The 19907-nt window shown below is 45.0% G+C and overlaps 1 protein-coding gene across 1 annotated transcript in view; it reads left to right on the top strand.

Moving 5' to 3' along the window:
- Positions 1 to 19907, top strand: part of Hephl1 (hephaestin like 1) — a 67737-nt gene that overhangs the window by 44190 nt on the left and 3640 nt on the right. The window contains 6 exon segments of the mRNA XM_036193807.1: positions 1735 to 1948; positions 7190 to 7329; positions 10282 to 10422; positions 14221 to 14327; positions 15406 to 15628; positions 17466 to 17605. Coding sequence (XP_036049700.1) covers positions 1735 to 1948; positions 7190 to 7329; positions 10282 to 10422; positions 14221 to 14327; positions 15406 to 15628; positions 17466 to 17605 — 965 coding nt within the window.

Below are 19907 nucleotides of genomic sequence, written 5' to 3'. Positions count from 1 at the left end.
AGCCCATCCCCACTGTGACACACTTCTCCAGCAAGATCACACCTACTCCAACAAAGCCACACTTCCTCATAATGCCATTCCCTATGGGGGCCATTTTCTTTCAAACTACCACAGCCTCCACATGCACGCATACACACACACACACACATACACACACACACACACACACACACACACACACAGAGAGAGAGAGAGAGAGAGAGAGAGAGAGAGAGAGAGAGAGAGAGAGAGAGAGAGGTGGGTAGAGCAGAAGGTAGACAGCAGCTCACACTGTTTCCCTTTGCTCCTGAAGAAGATAATTGATCCACTTTTGAGAAGCCACAATGAACTCTTGATTATGTTCTGTTGGGATAAAAGCCCATGTAGAAAGAAGTCTTCCCAGGTCTCTTCTCTATGGTATATAGAGAGGTCTTTCCAGGTGTCTCCTCTATGGTAGAGAGAGGTCTTCCCAGATATCTTCTCTATGGTGTAGAGAGAGGTCTTCCCAAGGTGTTTTCTCTATAGTTTAGAGAGAGGTCTTCCCAAGGTGTCTTTTTTATGGTTTAGAGATAAAGAGGTTTTCCCAGGTATCTTCTCTATGGTTTAGAAAGGAGTCTTTTCAGGTGTCTTCTCTATGGTTTCATATTATACCTTCCTAGCATCTACAATACTAATAATACCTTTTGTATTTACTATATTGGGACTCTGTTCAAAGTGGGTGCAATGGACCCATTGAACAAACCAATTCTTCTCATCCAGAAACAACAGTCAATATTTAGACAACAGCTCCATATGGAGCAAGAGCAGAGCTCTCTCTGTACATCATAGGTAGTTATGGAAAACTAACTAGTTGCCTCTAAGAACAGCCTGTTAGAGAATGGGAAGATTAATCCAACAATTTCATTGATAGTTTAATATCTTCAATGATTTTATTTCACATAATTTTATGGTGAGTTTAATTTGAATCTCTCCCTAGATATGTATACATATGTGTGTATGTATGTATTCTAAACACACACACACACACACACACACACACACACACACACACACACATCTCAGATATCAACATATCTAGAAGTTCAGGTTTTAGATTATATAAATCTCCTTCAGATACCATTGTTGATACTCTATAGAGAGCTACAGTTGATCTCTTTCTTTCTCTATTCTATCCAGCATGATATACTTGAGCCCTCCCTGGCTCAAGGCTGTAATGAAGTAATCCATTTGACTTTCATGCTTATTTGCTTTATAATTTACGAAATCCTTCAGGGAAAAAATCCCTAACCATGGCCTAATTTGAACACTGTCTAGGTCTTTCATCTCATAGGTAATTAGTTCCCTATAAACTGGGCTGGGCTGAGAGAGTCATAAGAATCAGTAATTTCCCAGGAGTGACTGACTATAAGCAGGTGTGTTCTAACAGGGATGACCCAGTCCTTTCTTGGTAACAATATTCTGATTTTGCCCCTACTACAAATTAATTTTATGTAGCATTTTCCCTCCAAAAATATTATAATCAAAGTAATTTATTCCTCACAAGCTCTACTTTAAAAACACATGAGGTTGGTATTCTATATTTTTGGTTGTGAGCCTAGCCTTTAACGGCTGAGCCATCTTTCCAGCCCGAGGTTGGTATTCTAAAAGTCCACATTACTGGTTACTGATGTTGGGATAAGATGTGTAAATTTGGTAAGATCATCACCACCAGAAATATCAAGTTGTGGGCACAATGCCAAGTCTTTTCTCCTCCAGGTATTTTCAAGGTGTTCTGTTCCACTTTGCACCACTTTGTGAGAGGCATGGGTCAGATCTATGAGGTCAGCAGCTGTGGCAACAGGGACCCTTCTGAGCCGCCCTACGGGATGCTAAGAACCTTTTTCATCGCCGCTGAAGAGGTAGAATGGGATTATGCCCCTAACAAAAACTGGGAGTTCGAAAAGCAGCACTTGGACGCAGGAGGGGAAAGGTACCATGGGCGAAGCCACGGCTCTTCGGTGGGAATGCGCGTGCTCTGAGGGCCTTAGCACCCTTGGAAACCAAGTGGCTGGGTTTTCTGTACACTGTTCTGCAGGCAGAGACTTTTCCTTATGAGTATAGAAAGTTAGCGACACTCTGTCTCCTCACCTGGAAGCAGGTCATCCTGAGGGCACCATAGTGGATTCCTGTACCTCCCCTAGTCCCCTAGCTTTGATTAGTCTACTTCATGCCTGAGGAGAATGGATGGATGGATGGATGGATGGATGGATGGATGGATGGATGGATGGATGGGTGGGTGGGTGGGTGGGTGGGTGGATGGATGGATGGGTGGGTGGATGGATGGATGGGTGGATGGATGGATGGATGGATGGATGGATGGGTGGGTGGGTGGGTGGATGGATGGATGGATGGATGGATGGATGGATGGATGAGTGGATGGGCAGATGGATGGACAGATAGACTTTGAAAGAGAATGCAGATGGAAGTGTTTAGAGGGAAAGTAGGAGCCACAACCATGGTGGGACTGGGAAGAAAAATGAACCAGATGAGGTAGAGGAGGTGTGTGGATCCAGATGAGAAGATGGGCTGCTGTAGACCCTGTAGTGCAGGGAAGGGGAGTGGAGGAAATGCTTTTGGGAACATGGATCCGGGTGGGGTCACCCAAGGATGATCTGAGGCTACTGCCTTGAGAGAGATTCCTGAGTCAGGATGGGAAGAGCAGACCTCCAAGGCACCCAGGACATTGGAAAGACTGACACTTTGTTGGAGTGATACCAGCCAGGGTCACATGTGGAAGCATTGGTGATGCTCAAGCCACACAAAGGTTATGAGTCTTGGTCCTCTACTGTCTTATTCTGGAGTTCAGGGACCAAGCTCCTCGGGGCCCACTGGGAGAGTCTGGGCACCAGGAAGGCATCCTGCACAGACTGCAGACTCCCCCAACTTCACACTGTCTGCTTCACAACCTCCTGCAGCTTGGATACAACTGCCCAGGCATGCAGACAACTTCCTGCAGCTTGGGTACAGCTGCCCTGGCATGCAGATGAGGGAGCCTGGTGGGAAGAGTCTGGGCATCCAGCTAGCCTTTGGTGAGCAGGAGCTGAATGCAGATCGTCCCAGGGAGAATCCACATTCTCTCCAACACAGCATGCTGTCTCTGTACTCCCTTCCCTCCTTGCTCTTAGCACCTATCCCAGGCTCTGGTTACCACCAATCTACAAATCCTTCTGTCTGCAGCACACAGACACCTCCAGCACTGCTTTCCTTAAGCTCAACACACCAGTTTCTTTTCTTACTTGCCAGCCATTGTTTTTGGGAAAAGCTACTGTAACACTGCCACCTTAGAGATAAATGAAAGAAAAAAAAAAAAAATCAAAGTTGACTATGGAGAAGGTTTGTGCTGAGGGCAAGAGCATTTAAAAAGCTACTCAAAGCTGGGCTGTGGTGGCACACTCCTGTAATCCCAGCACTCGGGAGGCAGAGGCAGATGGATCTCTGAGTTCGAGGCCAGCCTGGTCTACAAAGCGACTTCCAGGACAGCCTCCAAAGCTACAGAGAAACCCTGTCTCAAAAAACAAACAAAACAAAACAAAACAAAAGAGCTACTCAATTATTCACAAACAAATGGCCGATCTGGATGCTGCTTTGGGACAGCTCATGTTACCAGTCCAAGTTAAACATGGATGCTCTCTGAGGAAAATGAAAACTAGCCTGGCCATCTCCACAGCAGTTATTTCACTGTGTGCCCGCCATCCCGGAAGCCTTCACTTCAACTTACGTTTGAAGCTCCAGTCGGTCTGAATGAGCAGGGAAGTCTAGCTTCAGGCTCTGGGACTCGGCGACAAATAGAATAGAATAACAAGAGTGTGCTGGTGGGAAGGATGGAGAAAACGAATGAATTCCCCACTGCTCTGGTTATTGACCATAAGTCAACAAAAGTGAGGTGGGATAAGGACACTGCCACACATTCAAAGTGTACCAAATTCTATAGTCTTATCGGTTTATATGCAGCATAGGGACAGCAAAATAGCTCAGTAGGTAAGGGACTTGCTGCCCAAGACCGATGACCTGTGTTCAGTCTGCATAACTTGTCCTGCTCTGACAGGCCCGTAACCCCACACATGATGGTGTGTGCATGCCCGTGGTGCACATCCACAGTGTCTCCATTGATAGGAGCTGAGAGGCCAATGCTCTCTACATACCAGCTTTTGTGCCTAGGATTTTTTCAGTACTGGGATCAAACCAAGGCCTCCTACCTGCTACGTAAGCACTCTATCACTGATATCAACAGCTGCTTGCTTGAGACAGGATTTCATTGAATTGCCCAGGTTGGAATTCAATTTCTTCCTCTGCTTCAGTCCCTGGAGAGGCTTGAAGGTGTATCCCGCCACACCTCCAGCTTATGCATCTGACTTTTCCCCAAGGCTATTATTTTTGACCCACTTTCTGGCACAAGTCATCTCCAAGATATTTATTGTCCTGATCAGCACAGACCCTCTTGGTGGCTGACTTTCTTCATTGGGGGTTTCTTTAGAGTGTGTTGGGAAGGCATCAGGATTCCAGAAAAATGACACATGGGCCCGTCAGCACAACTTCACCCCAGATTTGTGCAACAAGAGGGAATCTGGGAAAGCAGATTAAATTGTTAAAGACAAATGAAGTTATGGTGCTTGAAGACCAGTATGTGCATAATTTAGCAATCCCGGGAGTCACCATAATGAACATCTACTGAACAGTAATTATACGCCAGGTAACTGCTAAAACTTTTATAAAAAATTCATCACAATGGCCTCGCAGCACACTTGACTCCTTCAGTCAGCACCTGCGCAGCCTCAGGTTTGATAAAGTTCTCATACAGCGATTTACATGTGCCTCTTGCAGCAGAGGAGACCTGGGGGCTAGTAAACAGAGCACAGCCTGGGTCTGTGCTGGTCACAAGCATGGCTAAGACCCTCTGGCTACAAAAGTAGGCTTTCTCCCTTTGCGATAGCCAGGGACAGAGGTGCTATTGCATCTGTTGCATGTCCTCTATGCAAAATGCTGGGGAAACTGTGTGGAGCACAGACTGGGTCTTTCCCACACTGAACATGTGGTCCCCAAGGATAATGCTGGAGCAAGCAGCGAGGGCCACAGTCTCTAACAGACGGTGGTTAGTGAGATCTCACAGTAGAGCAACACAGCCCCATCGGGGTAGTGTGGGAGGGGCTAGTTAACGAAGACTCCCTGGAAGAAGCAGTCTTTGAAATGAGACGTGGAGAGTAAGACAGTACAAGAAGAAGGAACGAATTCTTGGTAGAGCAACTAACATGTCCAAGGATAGGATGGGTCAAGGACTCACCATGCTCAAGAGAGCAAACATTTAAAAGGGCAGTGTCTGGGGGCTGGGAAGTGCCAGTCAGGTTCAGAACTGAGGAAAACCAGTTAGTGCAGGGTCTGAGCCAAACTGAGGTTTGCAGAGAGGGTCACTGAAAGGATTCCCACAAGGAAGAGAGGGTCAGCCTCAGAGCTGGGGACCACTGGGTGTGCAGAGAAGAGAACAGGGAGGAGGCTGTGTGGTAGCAGGGGAGCCATGTGAACTGTTCTTGGATTAGAACACGGGCGGTTAATTTGGGAGACATGGAAGGACTCACCCTACTTTGGAAGTGAAAGTGATTTTTGTTTTCTTGGGGACAACATTCTACTGTGTAGCCCAGCCTGGTCTTGAACCAGCCATCCTTCTGTCTCGGCCTCCAAGCTGCTGGGATTATAGTTGTGCCATGACACACAGCTGTTTCTGAGTTTTCTTCTTCATCTTTTGTGACTTACCTTGGTGACAGACACAAAGAGCTGGTCCTTAATTTTCACGGGCTTCACATTTCAAGTGTGCCTGTTTGTTAAAATATATTTGTCACACCCCACTCTTGGAGAATGGTGCCCAGGAAGGCCCAGGGAACACACAGGAAGGGAGCACTATCCCAGAGTATCCCACATCACTCAGAAACACTTGGGGTTCCTGTGATAATCTGACGATATCTGAAGAGCTATGGAGACCTCAGAGGCCTAGTGCACACATCCACAGCCAATGGCAACTGAGGCAGATCTCAGAGTCCTGTTTCAGCCCGGCCATTGTGAAGAAGTGTTCTTGGCCTACTTCATGCCACAGCTTGTGCATGTGTGTGATTTATGTGGTCCACTCTTGGAAAGAGCAGGGATGTGGAGGCCCTGTCTCAGGTTCCCAAGCACAACAGAGCTGGGATATATTTACAGAGAAAATAAACTGGAGAAGCTGGCTTCAGACTGAGTCCAGTGCTGTGAGCTGAGGTCAGTGTTAGCACACAGTGGCATCTGTTAAAGTGTCTTCAAACAGGTACATGCAAAATCCACTGTTTGGGTGGGTTAATAGAACATAAAATAACAAGACCATACATTTGTACATTCACAGTACACACCCTACAGGCTTGGTCTTCAAAGGGGGAGATTGACAGCCAGGAAACCTGGAGGATTTCAGAGCTCAGGAGTGTTTGTGTGTGTGTTTATGTGAGGAGGGTGTATGTGTGAGAGAGTATGTTTATTGTGAGGAGGGTGTGTGTGTATGTGAGTATGTGTGTATGTGTGTGAGAGTATGTTTTCTGTGAGGAGGGTGTGTGTGTGTGTTTATTGTGAGGAGTGTGTGTGTATGTGTGTGTGAGTGTGTTTTCTGTGAGGAGGGTGTGTGTGTGTTTATTGTGAGGAGTGTGTGTGTATGTGTGTGTGAGTGTGTTTTGTGTTTTCTGTGAGGAGTGTGTGTGTATGTGAGTATGTGTGTATGTGTGTGTGAGTGTGTTTTCTGTGAGGAGGGTATGTGTGTGTTTATTGTGAGGAGTGTGTGTGTGTGTATGTGAGTATGTATGTATGTGTGTATGAGTATGTTTTGTGTTTTCTGTGGAGTGTGTGTGTGTGTGTCCCAGTCAGAGAGGCACAGCTGCTGTTGCCCATTAGGACTCTCTAAGGTTAGCCCAGTTTAGAGCCCTGCAGTGGGTGACAATGATGGCTTCCAAGCATGGCCATGGGTCCATGCTGGGTTATTTTTATGAGGACATGCGGAGCCCTGAGGTGCTGACTGCTAGCCCTGTTCTCAGAGGTGTTACAAAGGCCAATTCCCTGGGGAGACCCTGTCCCAGCTGGGGTTGGGGAGCACCACCCCAGATAACAGAGACACTCTCAGCCTTCCTGCCTTCTGACAACCTTGGTTTCTGATGCCTCTTCTTTGCAGACATGGGGATATATTTATGAATCACACTGAAAACTGGATTGGCTCTCAGTACAAGAAAGTGGTTTACAGGGAATACACGAATGGAGAATTTGTGGAGATTAAAGCCCGGCCACCAAGGGAGGAGCACCTGCAACTCCTGGGTAAGGCACTGTCAGCCCCAGTGTGGGCAGCCCCCCCCCCCCCACTGCTCAGCCCCACCCCTCACACACACATCCAGGCAATCTACCAGGTGTCTCATGCTCTTGGGCCTCTTTCTGGACTCTCTACCTAGCTGAGAATTTTTCAGTTTAAACAGTTTGATGACTCAGCACATGGGGCAGTGTGTCTACGGGACCTCCTCCAGGTCCTGGCTCATGTGTGCACAGTGACATAGAACACACTGAGCATGAGCCAAAAGGAGCTCCCTTGTGTGAGGTGGATGCTGAGAGTGACAGGTCTCAACCTGACCTATGGACCTCAGAACTGACCATGTGTATGCATGGGCTGGGCTGGCTGATGCCCCAGCTGTGTGACTGGCCGTCAACAACAACATCCTTCCTCCTTCTCCTCACCTGGAGTCATTAGACCCACCCCACTTGAATATTTTTAAGGTAGAAGACTAGAGGACTTGGGAACTATGTTTGTGCTTTTTATACCACAGGTAACTTTGTGAGTATGGGTTACACAGTATTTTCAATATTATAATGACTGATGTGACAACAGCCTGAGGATGATTACATGCTCCCCTTCCCCACATCTCCATGGTGACTCACCAGCTTGTTTGTTACTTCCACATGAGTAATGCATGAGTCACTCATTGCAACTGTAAGTGCACAGAGCTTCAAAGGAAAGGGTTGGGCTAGCTGAGGGGGCTGGGCATGCTCCAGAAGAGCCTAACTTGATTGGCATCAGAGGGAAATGAGTGACTTCTATCAGGGGCGAGTTAGAAGCCATCATCCAGTAGAGAGTGAGGCCCTTTTACTCATCTGCAGCTTACAGTGGCCTGGACTCCCAGTAACTCAGTGAGCACGTGACAAGTCCACCATTGCCCATGCCCCATCACATTGCTCCGTCCGCTGGAAGGCATCTTTTTTAACCAGTATATCATGTGCACAGGCTTGTGCAGTGGAGTGCTAACCAGTAATGAATGATGATTTTAATGCATGCAAAGTGTCTGAACTATACCCACACTGACTGCTTAAACACATAGCAGTTCCTTTTTTACTCCTGGAGATAACTATAGTTCAATAAATGTTAGATGTATTAATAGCTTTAGCCATGTTCCTCAGAATCCAAGCTGGAGCTTGCTCCAGTGACAAATGAATGGTGTTGCCACACCATTGACCATCCAAGGACATGTCTCTGGGTGAATGTAGAACACACCAAATGCCCAAGAGGGAACCTTAGGGATCAGGTGGGAGATGCAAAGGGAGTCTGAAGATGGCTGTGAGCCCCACACTCTAAGGTGTTGGGGTGTTTCCCTAGCACTGCAAAGCAGGAGGCACCGCCATCAGGCACAGCCTCTCTGGCTCCAGCAGTGCAGACTCTTCTGCACAGACACAGAAGCTCACACGAGAGTCTGGAGAGCATGTGTGCACTCAAGGCATCTGGCCAATTTCATTTCTGTTGCTATGATAAAACAAACAAGCAAACAGAGAAAGCTGACAACAAGCAACCTAGATAAGAAAGTTAATTTTAGCTCACAGTTCCAGGCTACAGTCTACTTGATGGAGAAGTCACAGCAGCAGGAGCTTGAGAACAGTCCACACTCAAGAGCAGAGAGGATGAGTGCATGCTTGATGCTTGGGTTACTTTCTCTACTCTCACACAGTCTGGGGCCCCAAACCAAAGAGCAGAGCGTCCACTTTCAGGCTGTGTCTTCTTATATCAGTGAAGGCAGTCAAGACTGTCTCCAAAGGCAAGAGCGTGGGTCAGCCCGATCTAGACAGTCCCCTCACTAAAACGCTTCTCGGCTGATTCTAGGTTGGGTCAAGTTGACAGTTAAACTAACCATCACAATATCCACGTCCTAAGAGTCTGCACTAGACGTGCAACAGAGACATGCCTGTGCTGTCCATAGACCCTTCACTACCCATCATTCCATGGGAGCCTCGTCATTAGTGCCAACCCTATTTACCAGGTCATAAGCAATTTGGGCCCCTTACGGTTTCACACAGGTATTGGCATTTGTTAGTTTTTTGTTGCTGTGAAAAACACCATAACCAAGGCAACCTGCAGAAGGAAGCGTTTTTCTGAGTTTACTGTTCCAGAGGGGTAGGAGCCTGGCACGGCAGGGAGGCATGGCAGCAGGCACGGCAGGGAGGCATGGCAGCAGGCACGGCAGGGAGGCATGGCAGCAGATATGGCAGCAGGCACGGCAGCAGGCAGCAGGCACGGCAGCAGGCAGCAGGCATGGCAGCAGATATGGCAGCAGACATGGCAGCAGGCAGCAGACATGGCAGCAGACATGGCAGCAGGCATGGCAGCAGGCAGCAGGCATGGCAGCAGACATGGCAGCAGACATGGCAGCAGACATGGCAGCAGGCAGCAGGCATGGCAGCAGACATGGCAGCAGGCATGGCAGCAGGCAGCAGACATGGCAGCAGACATGGTAACAACAGCAGGAAGCTGAGAGCTCACATCTTTTAGGGCAGGCACAAAGCAGAGAGAACAATCTGGAAATGTGTAGTTTTAATCTCAAAGCCCGCCCTTCCTGACATACTCTAGCAAGGTTACACCACCTGAACCTCCCAAACAGCGCCACCAACTGGAGACCAAATATTCAAATGCCCAAGACTCTGGGGGACACTTCTCACCCAAGGGATCACAGATTACAACTGAAACTGTTGCTCCAGAGCAGTAGGACGTTCAGCACTCACTGAACACTTGGCTTTGTTGTACAGAAATAAACTCTACAATACATACACCATGCTATTTAACAGTCCTCTGGGAACAGTCTTAGTGAACCCATTCTGCAGATGAGGAAATTGAAATTTGGATTACATGATTTACCCAAGGCCTTCTGTTAAGGGAAGGTGGAAGAACTTGAACTCAGGTTGGCCCCACTGCTGAGCACAACATATTTGTGAGGTCCTGCTGTGTTTTGCCTTTAGGCCCAATGATCCACGCCGAGGTGGGGGACTCCATCCTCATCATCTTTAAGAACAAAGCCAATCGGCCCTATTCCATCACAGCCCAGGGTGTGGAGGATTCAAACAGTGGGAAGCGTCTTGAAGTGCCTGTCACAAAACCGGGTAAGTCATACACAAGCACTGCTCCATCCTGATGAGGTCACCAGGATCTCCTCTTCTGGTCTCTGAGGGAGGGTCTTAGATAATTCTCTTAGGTGTGTCTCAGCCGCTGCCTAGTCTCCAGGGCTATAAGCTCATCATGTATCCAATGACCCAGAACCTGAAATTCTTAGATCCTTGTCACAAATCTCACAGGGTAGTCGGGGACACCAATGATAAACACCGAGTAAGTAGTACCTTGGGTTAGACATCATATTCTACATTTGAAACAGAAAAGAAACAAGAAAAAAAAAAAACAGAGTGGCAAATAACTAGGCCAGGACCTTGGTGGACGACAATGGAGACTCTGTTTGACTCTAAGACCCGACCCCTTCACCACACATTGAAGTGACTAAGATGAGTTGAGAGGACAGAAGGGGACATAATGAGCAATTTCAGGAGGAACATAGATTATACATAAGTTCTAAAGGGTAGATAAGTTTTTGAAATATTCACGTGAAGGTTTTTATATGGTCATAAATATTCAACTCCTTTGAGTACATATTAAGGAACACAATCACTGGGTTGTGTGGTGAGAATATGGTAGTTTTTAAGGAAACTGTCAAACCATCTTTAGAAGTGGCTGTGCTATTTTGTATTCCCACCTTGAATGAGGGGGCCTTCTTGTCCCATATCCTCACCAGTATTTTCTGTTTTAGACTTTGGTCATTCCAACAGGTATATGGTGGCATCCACTCACTACCTTAATTTGCAGTTCCCCTAATGACATATCTCTTTGATCATCTTTTCATTTCATGTTTTCCCTCTGCGTGTCTTCCTGGGTGAGGTGTCTGGTGAGTCTTACCTGAGTTCAGTTGCTGGAACTCATGTGAAAAGTTAGATGTGGTGACTTGCATCTGTTATCCCAGCACTCCTATGGTGAGATGGGAAGAGAATCAGCCAGAAACTATAGGCCAGCTCAAGTATGTCCCACAGCAAACAGAGAGCCCCAGCCTCAATAAAGTGGAAGGCAAGAACTGACTCCTGATAGTTGTCTTCTGACCATATGCATGCCATGACACACACCATCCATACTCACACACATCATCATCATACACACGTACATGCATACAGTAATAATAAATACATTTTGTAAAATGAAATGTAAGCATCCCCTATCAACTTTGGCCTTATAAAATCAAGTCATTGTATTTATTACTTTTTGTTGCTGTGATAAAACACTATGTCTAGGGCAACTTAGAGGGAAAAATCATTGATTTGGGCTCACAGTTTCAGAGGGACAAGATCCATAGTGTTGGAGGAGGTGTGGCATCAGGCAACTGGAGTGGGAATCTGAGCACTCACGTCTTCAAACACAAACACAGAGCAAACTGAAAGTGGGGCGTGGTTATGAACTCTCAAAGCCCACCTCCAGAGATGCAATCTTCAGCAAGGCCCCACCTCCTAAAGGGTCCTTAACTTCCCAAACAGTGTACCAACTGGGGGAACAAGGTTTAACTACATGAGCATGTGGGAGACATTTCTTATTCAGACCTCCACAGCCATCCATTCAACAAACATTTATTGAATGCCTTTACCTTTACTTTGCTACTGGACAAACAACAGGTTATTCCAATTTAAAGAACTCCACACCTGCAGCCACTTGCCCTTCTGAAGCTAAATACCAGCTTTTTGGCCATTCATAAGGCAAAGGGGCTTCAAAGAGATGATATAAATCATGCCTAAAGTTGTATCCCTACCCACTGTTACATTAAAAAAAAAAAAAAAGTGAAGCTCCACTGAAGCATCACTTCTGTTTTGCTTTGGATACATGCACTAAGGCAAAGGTTCATTGTTCTGATTGAATGGGGTGTAGACGGTTCCAAAAAGCTAATGACTGAGAACAAGCTCAGTTGAATCTTCTGCAACGTGGCTATCATGCTGGTTAATATGGATATATTGACTCGGCAAGATCCTGGGTCAGCCACAGTGATGTGTAGATCTGGTGCCTATTCATAGAGGGTGTGTACATTTGTTATTAAAGCATAAAAAGTCAACTGGGTGTGGTGGTGTGTGCCTGTGAGTACTCGGGAGGGTCAGGTGAGAGTCCTCAAGTCAGAGGCCAGTTTAGTCTGTCAGCAACAGTGGGAGATACAGCTGTCGACCTCTTACCCTCTATGTGACACCAGTTGCCTATGGGGCTCAAGGAGGGGTTCTTTCCAGTAGCCTACACGTGGGTGTAGCAGGGATCATGATTTCTGCATAGAAAAGAATTTCATGATTAGCATGAAGCAAAATTGGAGTTTGTTAAGAAGAGGACCACACACCTACAGGGTTGGGATGGGTTTCTCAGGGGGCAGAATCACACTCAAGTGTCTCAGCCACAGCTGTGTATGTGACTCTGTAGCTTCTGATGTCACATTGTGCAAATGATGTAATTTACAGCCAGGTTCAAAGATGGAGCAAAGTTTAAAGATTCAGTTTAAAATGAAACTTACTTATTTTTCTTACTGTAAAGAACTTCCTCTTGTTATATAGATGAAACTGAAACATAGTTTATGGTATGCTGTTCAAGTTTATGAGGGGTACTGATAAGGATAATCAAAGGTCACAGGGTTTAAGACCTCTTTAAGCCTGGCTCTTTACCTGGCAATGCTCTTGTTTGAGTTACCACTCAGAAAACAGAGTATGGACTCCACCAAGGCAGCCTACACAGTGGGTTTTGTTGTTTGTATGAAGCCATGGAACTGAGGAACTTCATTGCCTTCTGTGTCCCCGTTTCCTGTTATTTTGTCTTCATTTGGTACTACATCAGGAGACTTTGTTTCAGAAAACAAAAACACAAACAGAAAGTTAACATTTATTGACCACCGGTAGTGTGAAGCATTGCCTCCATGTATTCAATTATATAATTTCAATTAATCCTTAAAAAAACCTCAAAACGTGAAGACTAACCCAGTTAGTTTACTGGTAAGGAAACTGTAGACCAGTGAAGTTAAGTAGTTTGTCAACTATCAGTTAAAAAGTTCCAGCCAGATGTGGCCATAGATGCTGAGCAGTTGAGAAGCCAAGGCAATAGGATTGTGAGTTTGAGGACAGCCTAGGTTATATGGTAAGACTTCCCCCCTGCCCTTCCCCCGACAAAAGTACTCTGGGGAAGAAACTTAAGGAAGGAAGAGTTCCAGATCACAGTCCATCATGTCAGGGAAGTCATGGTAGCAGGAAAGTGGTCAGGAAGCAGAGAAAGATGGATGCTGGTTCTCAGCTTGCCTTCTTTTTATTCTGTCCAGGATGCAGCCCATGGGACAGAGCCACCCAAAGTGACAATGGGTCTTCCACCTCAGTTAACCAATATTCCTTCCTGGACAAACTCAACGGTTACCCTAATCTGGATAACGCCTGTTATCTAGATTGTATAGCACAGGTCTAACTAGACTAGATGCTGTAGGCATGCTTACAGCCTGTCTCCTAGGTGATTGGAGATCCTCTCAAGTTGGCAATCAGGGTTAATCATCATGGTATTAGAGACAAAGATGGAGATCCTTGAGGACAAAATGTGCCAGATTCAGGCAGAATAAACAGTTACATCTTTACATCCTGAATGTTAGTTGGCAATAGAAACAGGGAAGCTCAGGGAAGGCAGGAGCCTGAAATCGCACAGACATTCTCTACAGTTTGAACCCATAGGAATCGAGGTGTGAGTTCAGTAAGAACATGGCTGGAAAATGAGAAATTATCTCCACTAACTAGAATATATAAAGATCTGCTTGGAGTTCTTCAGGTAAATCTAATAACCAGTTCCAATTTTCTCTTTAATTTCAGGAGAAATAAAAACTTACAGATGGAATGTCCCCAAGAGATCAGGTCCTGGGCCCTCTGATCCTAATTGTATCCCGTGGGTGTACTATTCAACAGCAAACTTTGTGAAGGTAAGGTGGAGAGAGGACTGGGTGGTTGCAAGGTGACTATTGAAGCCATCCCCATTCTGTGGGCACATGTGAAAGTGGTGTGACGTAGAACAGGGGTCTCAAACGATCACCCACTGGCCAAATCCAGCTGCATCCGTGCATCAACACTATTGACCGGTGTAGCAGAGGCAGTATGACCCACAAAGCCAAAAAAAAAAAATGTTTAGTATACAATGCTTTATAACTATTTTAAGTTTTCTAACTGTTGGTATAGGAATATAAAAATGAAACACTATTTGATTTCCAGGTATAGAACCTTCAAGATAACTTGAATCGCATGAGAATTTGCCAGTTTGCAAGGAAACAAGTGTTGCACAGTAGAATTTGTTTGTTTATGATTTTGGGAGGTGGGAAATATTTTCCTTTTAATTACATTTATGTCTGTGTACATAAACACATGTTGCATGCCACAACTCATATGTAAAGGTTAGAGCACAACAAAGAAGTAGGTTCTTTCCTTCTGCTATGTGGGTCCCAGGGATAAAGCTTGTGTCATCAGGCTTGGTGGCCAGTCTTTTCTGGCTGAGCCATCTCACACTGCCAGGGCTCAGGGACAGAAGCACACCCTAAGCTTAACTAAACTTGGATCATAAGTAGTCTGAGAAATAAAAAATTCAATGCTGAGTTTGAGTTATGTACCCTTGTATGTAAAACTACAGTAGTGTTTAATCATGTGACATAAACCAAAGCCCAAACCAGAGTCATATCCTATGCAAAATGCAATCATTTTTAAAGTGAGGAGTTATCTTCACCTTCCTCTTTCTCAGTGGCACATTTGCTATTAGGAATTAATGACCTAGAGTTCAGGAGATAAGCACACAGGTCATTTGGAAAAGTGCATTTGTATATGAGGAACATGGGAACCTTATTTGTTATTCCAAGTATGAATCTCAAACCTATTGAGTACTTGTGTTATGCAAATTACAGCTGACAGTGGAATGGGCCAGGGCAAGAGGACGCAGTGTCTACACTAGAACGGCAGCAGGTGGGACAATGTCACATTGATTCCCTCATTAACCATGGTTCCTTTTTCCTCCAGGACACGTACAGTGGTTTGATGGGGCCTCTCATCACATGCCGAGAAGGGGTATTGAATGAAAAGGGAAGAAGAAGTGACGTGGACTACGAATTTGCTCTGCTGTTCCTGGTGTTTAATGAGAATGAATCGTGGTATCTGGATGACAATATTAAGAAGTATCTTAATAAAGATCCACGGGATTTCAGGCGCACAGATGATTTTGAAGAAAGCAACAAAATGCACGGTATGCAGGCCTTTAAAGAGAGGCTGTGCTGAGACAGGTCACTGCTGAGACCCCAGCCCCTCCTCTGAACCCTCCTCTCCTCCAGGGACAGGGGAAGAAAGCCCTTTCCAGAGTGAACCAGCCTAACCACTGAGGCTCTGAGCAGTTTTTGGGGACAGCTGTTGCTGAGACCTTTAAGCTGTGAAGAAGTAATTTTTTTTAAAAGATCAAATTGTCACTTATTGATAAGTTTTAATGTAAATCCATCACAGCGTCTGTGCGGTCAAAATTAAGGGTTTTCATGAATTCTCTGGAACATGAAATGTCACTCATGAACTTTATTTAGTCTGTGTATGTTACTGAACTGGGTGTCATTTAAGGAAGCTTGAGCGATGTGTTTGCATGGACATACCCACACTCTCACCAAGATCTACATTTAAAGATGGGCCTTGCTCCAGGTTTATGAGGATTAGAATGTGGTGGTGGGATCCCTCATCCAGATGCTCTTTCTTACCCATCTCAGCAGTTTCTTAGCATGTTCTCAGTTTTCAGCAAACAGAACTTACTTGGTTGTGCCATGATGCACAGACTTAAAGGTTGGTAGGAAGCAGAGAGGTGGAGTCACCACTGTAGAATCCAGCCTGCTTTGCTCACAAAGAGGATTGTTTAGCCTGCCTGGTGCTCCCTTTTTAGAGACCCAGTGGCACTTATTCTGGTTCTTAGAAAGTGAAGTATTAAGAGTACAATGGACACAGATCCAAATGGATTCAGTGTGTGTGTGTGTGTGTGTGTGTGTGTGTGTGTGTGTGTGTTTGTGTGTGTATGATTTATCTTTTACATATCTATATATGTTTTGCACACGCATACATGCATTAGATTCTTTGTGACTTAGTTTACTTGTGTGTAGTATGGAATAAATCTTACTTCTCATCAGTACACTTTCAGTCTACTTCCTAAAGAGGCATGCAAAATAAATGAATAAGCACCGTGTTTGTAGTTGGAAGATTTCCTGTGTCCTGCCTGGCCACAGTCAGGACAAATCTCTCACCCATGGCCCTGCAGCCTTTTATAAAATAATTACACAGAGATTTAATATTAATTATAACTGCTCAGCCATTAGCTCAGGCTTAATACTGACTAGCTCTTACACTTAAATTAACCCATAATTCTTATCTATGTTTAGCCAAAGGTGGCTTGGTACCTTTTCTCAGTTCTGCCTTGTCATCTTGCTTCCTCTGTGTCTGGCTGGCTGGTGACTCCTGACTTCCTTTTCCTAGAATTCTTCTTCTTTGCTTCCCTATACTTCCTGCCTGGCTACTGGCCAATCAGCATTTTATTTATCAACCAATCAAAGCAACACACATTCACAGCATACAGAAGGACATCCCATAGTACCTGTTATTTGAGATGTAGCTCTGAAAGACTGACTGGGAAGTTTTTTTCTCTAGATCCCTACATGCAAAGATTTCTTGGTTATCTGAATTTTGGCTCTAGAATGGTGGGACCATTGGCAAGCATGAGTGAGTCTGGCTCCTGTCTACCAGGCAGATTAGAATACTAGCAGTGGGTTGGAGAGATGGGTGAGGAGTTAAGAGCACTAGCTGTTCTTCTAGAAGATCCAAGTTCAATTCCCAGCACCCATATGGCAGCTCACAACTGTCTGTAAACTCCAGTTCCAGAATTTCTGACACCCTAATATAGACATAGATGCAGGCAAAAAAATATCAGTGCACATAAAATAAAAATAAATAATTAAAAAAGAAAGAATACTAGTAGCCTAGACCTTGAACCATTTCTACCTCTGGGGTAAGCAGACTATCCTCCACTGACCTGAAGCTATTTTATTTCATCTTCTCAGCCATTAATGGAAAGATATTTGGAAACCTCCCTGGCCTCATAATGACTGAAGACACAATGACTAACTGGTATTTGCTGGGAATAGGAAGCGAAGTGGACATCCACACCATCCATTACCATGCAGAGAGCTTTCTGTTCAAAGTAAGTATCCGGGAAGTGTTCAAGGGAGACTCTGAAGAACAATTAAGGCCTTTCTGACAGGAAGGGAGTTAGTTGGCAATAAAGCCTATGGCAGGCTCATATTAGAGAATAGAACAGGGTGGCCACACCCTTCCCCTGCTGTGTATTTCTTAATGTTTATGCCTATATCATTTTTCATAACCCACTAGCTTCTCTGAGTTTCAGATGAGAGTTTTTCTGTTGGTGGTCTGGCCATAATTGTGACCACCGTGGAGTATGCTGTTAACACTGTATGTGAACTCCCATGGTGTTTGGGGGTTTTCCCTGATCCTCCCCTCCCCTCCTCCCCTCCCTCCCCTCCCCTTTCCTTCCTTGCCATCCCTTCCCCCTCTCTCTTCTCTCCCTCCCCTTCCCTTTCCTCCTTCTTTCTTTTCCTTCCTTCTCATCTCTATTTCCTTTTCTCCTCGACCAGTTAACAAAGCAGCCCTATCTAGCAAAGGAGATATGTGAGCTGGGCTTCATCTTGACCTCTGCTCGAGAGCTGGGCTGCACCACACGTGAACTTCTGCTGTATGGGCAGTGCCGGCTGCACAGTAGAATCCCCTTCGGAGCTGTTTAAAGGACACACCTCACCCTAGACCTGACAAATCTAAAGTCTAAACACTCTGTCATCCTGGGTTCTGGTTCTTTCTACAAGGAAGTAGAAACAGAGCCAAATCTAGTGCACGAGGAAGCAGGACCAGCCCCACACTAGTGTACAAGAACCAATAAGCCACTGAAACATCCATGTTTCAAAACACATCAGGTGTTAGCCAACAGTGATTAGAGTGTCACAGATTAGTTTTCAGAAAGTGCCTTTTTCAATATACATTTCTAATACTAAGTTAAAAAATCATAAAATTATAAAAAGTTCATCTACACATTATATATGTTTAAAATGAAGGCTTAATTCACATTGCATAAAATCCCACTTGTTGTAAGATTCTTGTTTTTTGTTAGCACAGTGGTCTAACCAGTAATCGTAGCAGAGAATCTCTATCACCACCCACCCCACTCCACCCCCTCTACCCCTGTAGGTCACTTCAGCCAAGAGCACCACTCTATTTATGTCTCTGCTATAATCTGAATGTATTTCCCCAAAGTCACATGTTGGAGACTTGATCCTCACTCCTATCATGGGGGCAGATGGGGCCTGATGGAAGGTGACCAGTTTTGGGATACAGTTCTCATGAATGGAGAGATGCCAGTCATGTTACTGAGGCTGCGAACTTGACCTGCTGCTCTCCACATTGTATCTTTGTGCCTTTAGCCATGGGACAGTTCAGCAAGAAAGCGCCTACCAGAACAGGCCCCTTCACCCTAGACTCCTAGCCTCCCAAACTGTAAGTAAGAAGTCCCTGTTCCTGTGCCTTTCATCAGGCAAAGGTGCTTGTCCTGCAAGGCTGATAACCTCAGCTTGACCCCCAGGACCCACAGTGTAAGGACAGAACCAATTCTCTAGAGCTGTTCTCTGACCTCTACACATGCACTATGGCATGCTTATGCATACATACATACAGACAGACACATAGACACAGACACACAGAAATATTAAATTCTAAAAGAAATTAAAATAAGATATTGCACAGATTATATATGTAGAGTTTCAGTATTCTGAATATTGTGTAGAAGACTTGCAACTTGCAATATCTCAAGTCTGTTTGTTTTGTTCAGTATAGGTGTTTGGTCTCCTGCATCTCGTATATGTGACAACTTTGTTTTACTTGATGATGACTGAGTCATAATTCATTATATGGATACAGTGCAGTTTATTAATTTTTCCAATAAGAACTGTGAGTGTTTCCAAGGAGGGTCAAAGTCATTATAAACAGATGCACACATTTTTGCACAAGTTCAAGTTTTTATTCCCTAGAGAATTTCCTAGAATGCCGAATTGCTAAACCATGTGGTAAATGTGTAGTTAGAATTCTGTTTGGGCCACCAACCAGTTCCCAAATAAAGACAAAGAGACTTATTATTAATTATGAATACTAGGCCTAGCTTACACTTGTCCCACTAACTCTTTTAACTTAATTTAAACTGTTTCCATTTATCTACATTTTGCCTTGGGCTTTTTACCTTTCTTTCATTCTGAATGTCCTACTTTGCTGCTTCCTTGGTGTCTGGTTGGCCCCTGTCATCTCCTTTTCTTTCTTCTTTAAGCCTAAACTCCTCCTCCTACTTACTCTTCCTGCCCAGAAGTTCCACCTATACCTCCTCCCTCACTATTGGCCATTTAGCTTTTTAATAGACCAGTCAGGTGCCTTAAGTAGGCAAGGATAAA

Source organism: Onychomys torridus, chromosome 7 (genome assembly GCF_903995425.1).
Source record: "Onychomys torridus chromosome 7, mOncTor1.1, whole genome shotgun sequence".
Lineage (NCBI taxonomy): Eukaryota > Metazoa > Chordata > Mammalia > Rodentia > Cricetidae > Onychomys > Onychomys torridus.
The sequence above is the reverse complement of the archived record's forward strand: the minus strand, read 5'-3'. Positions and strand labels throughout refer to the sequence as shown.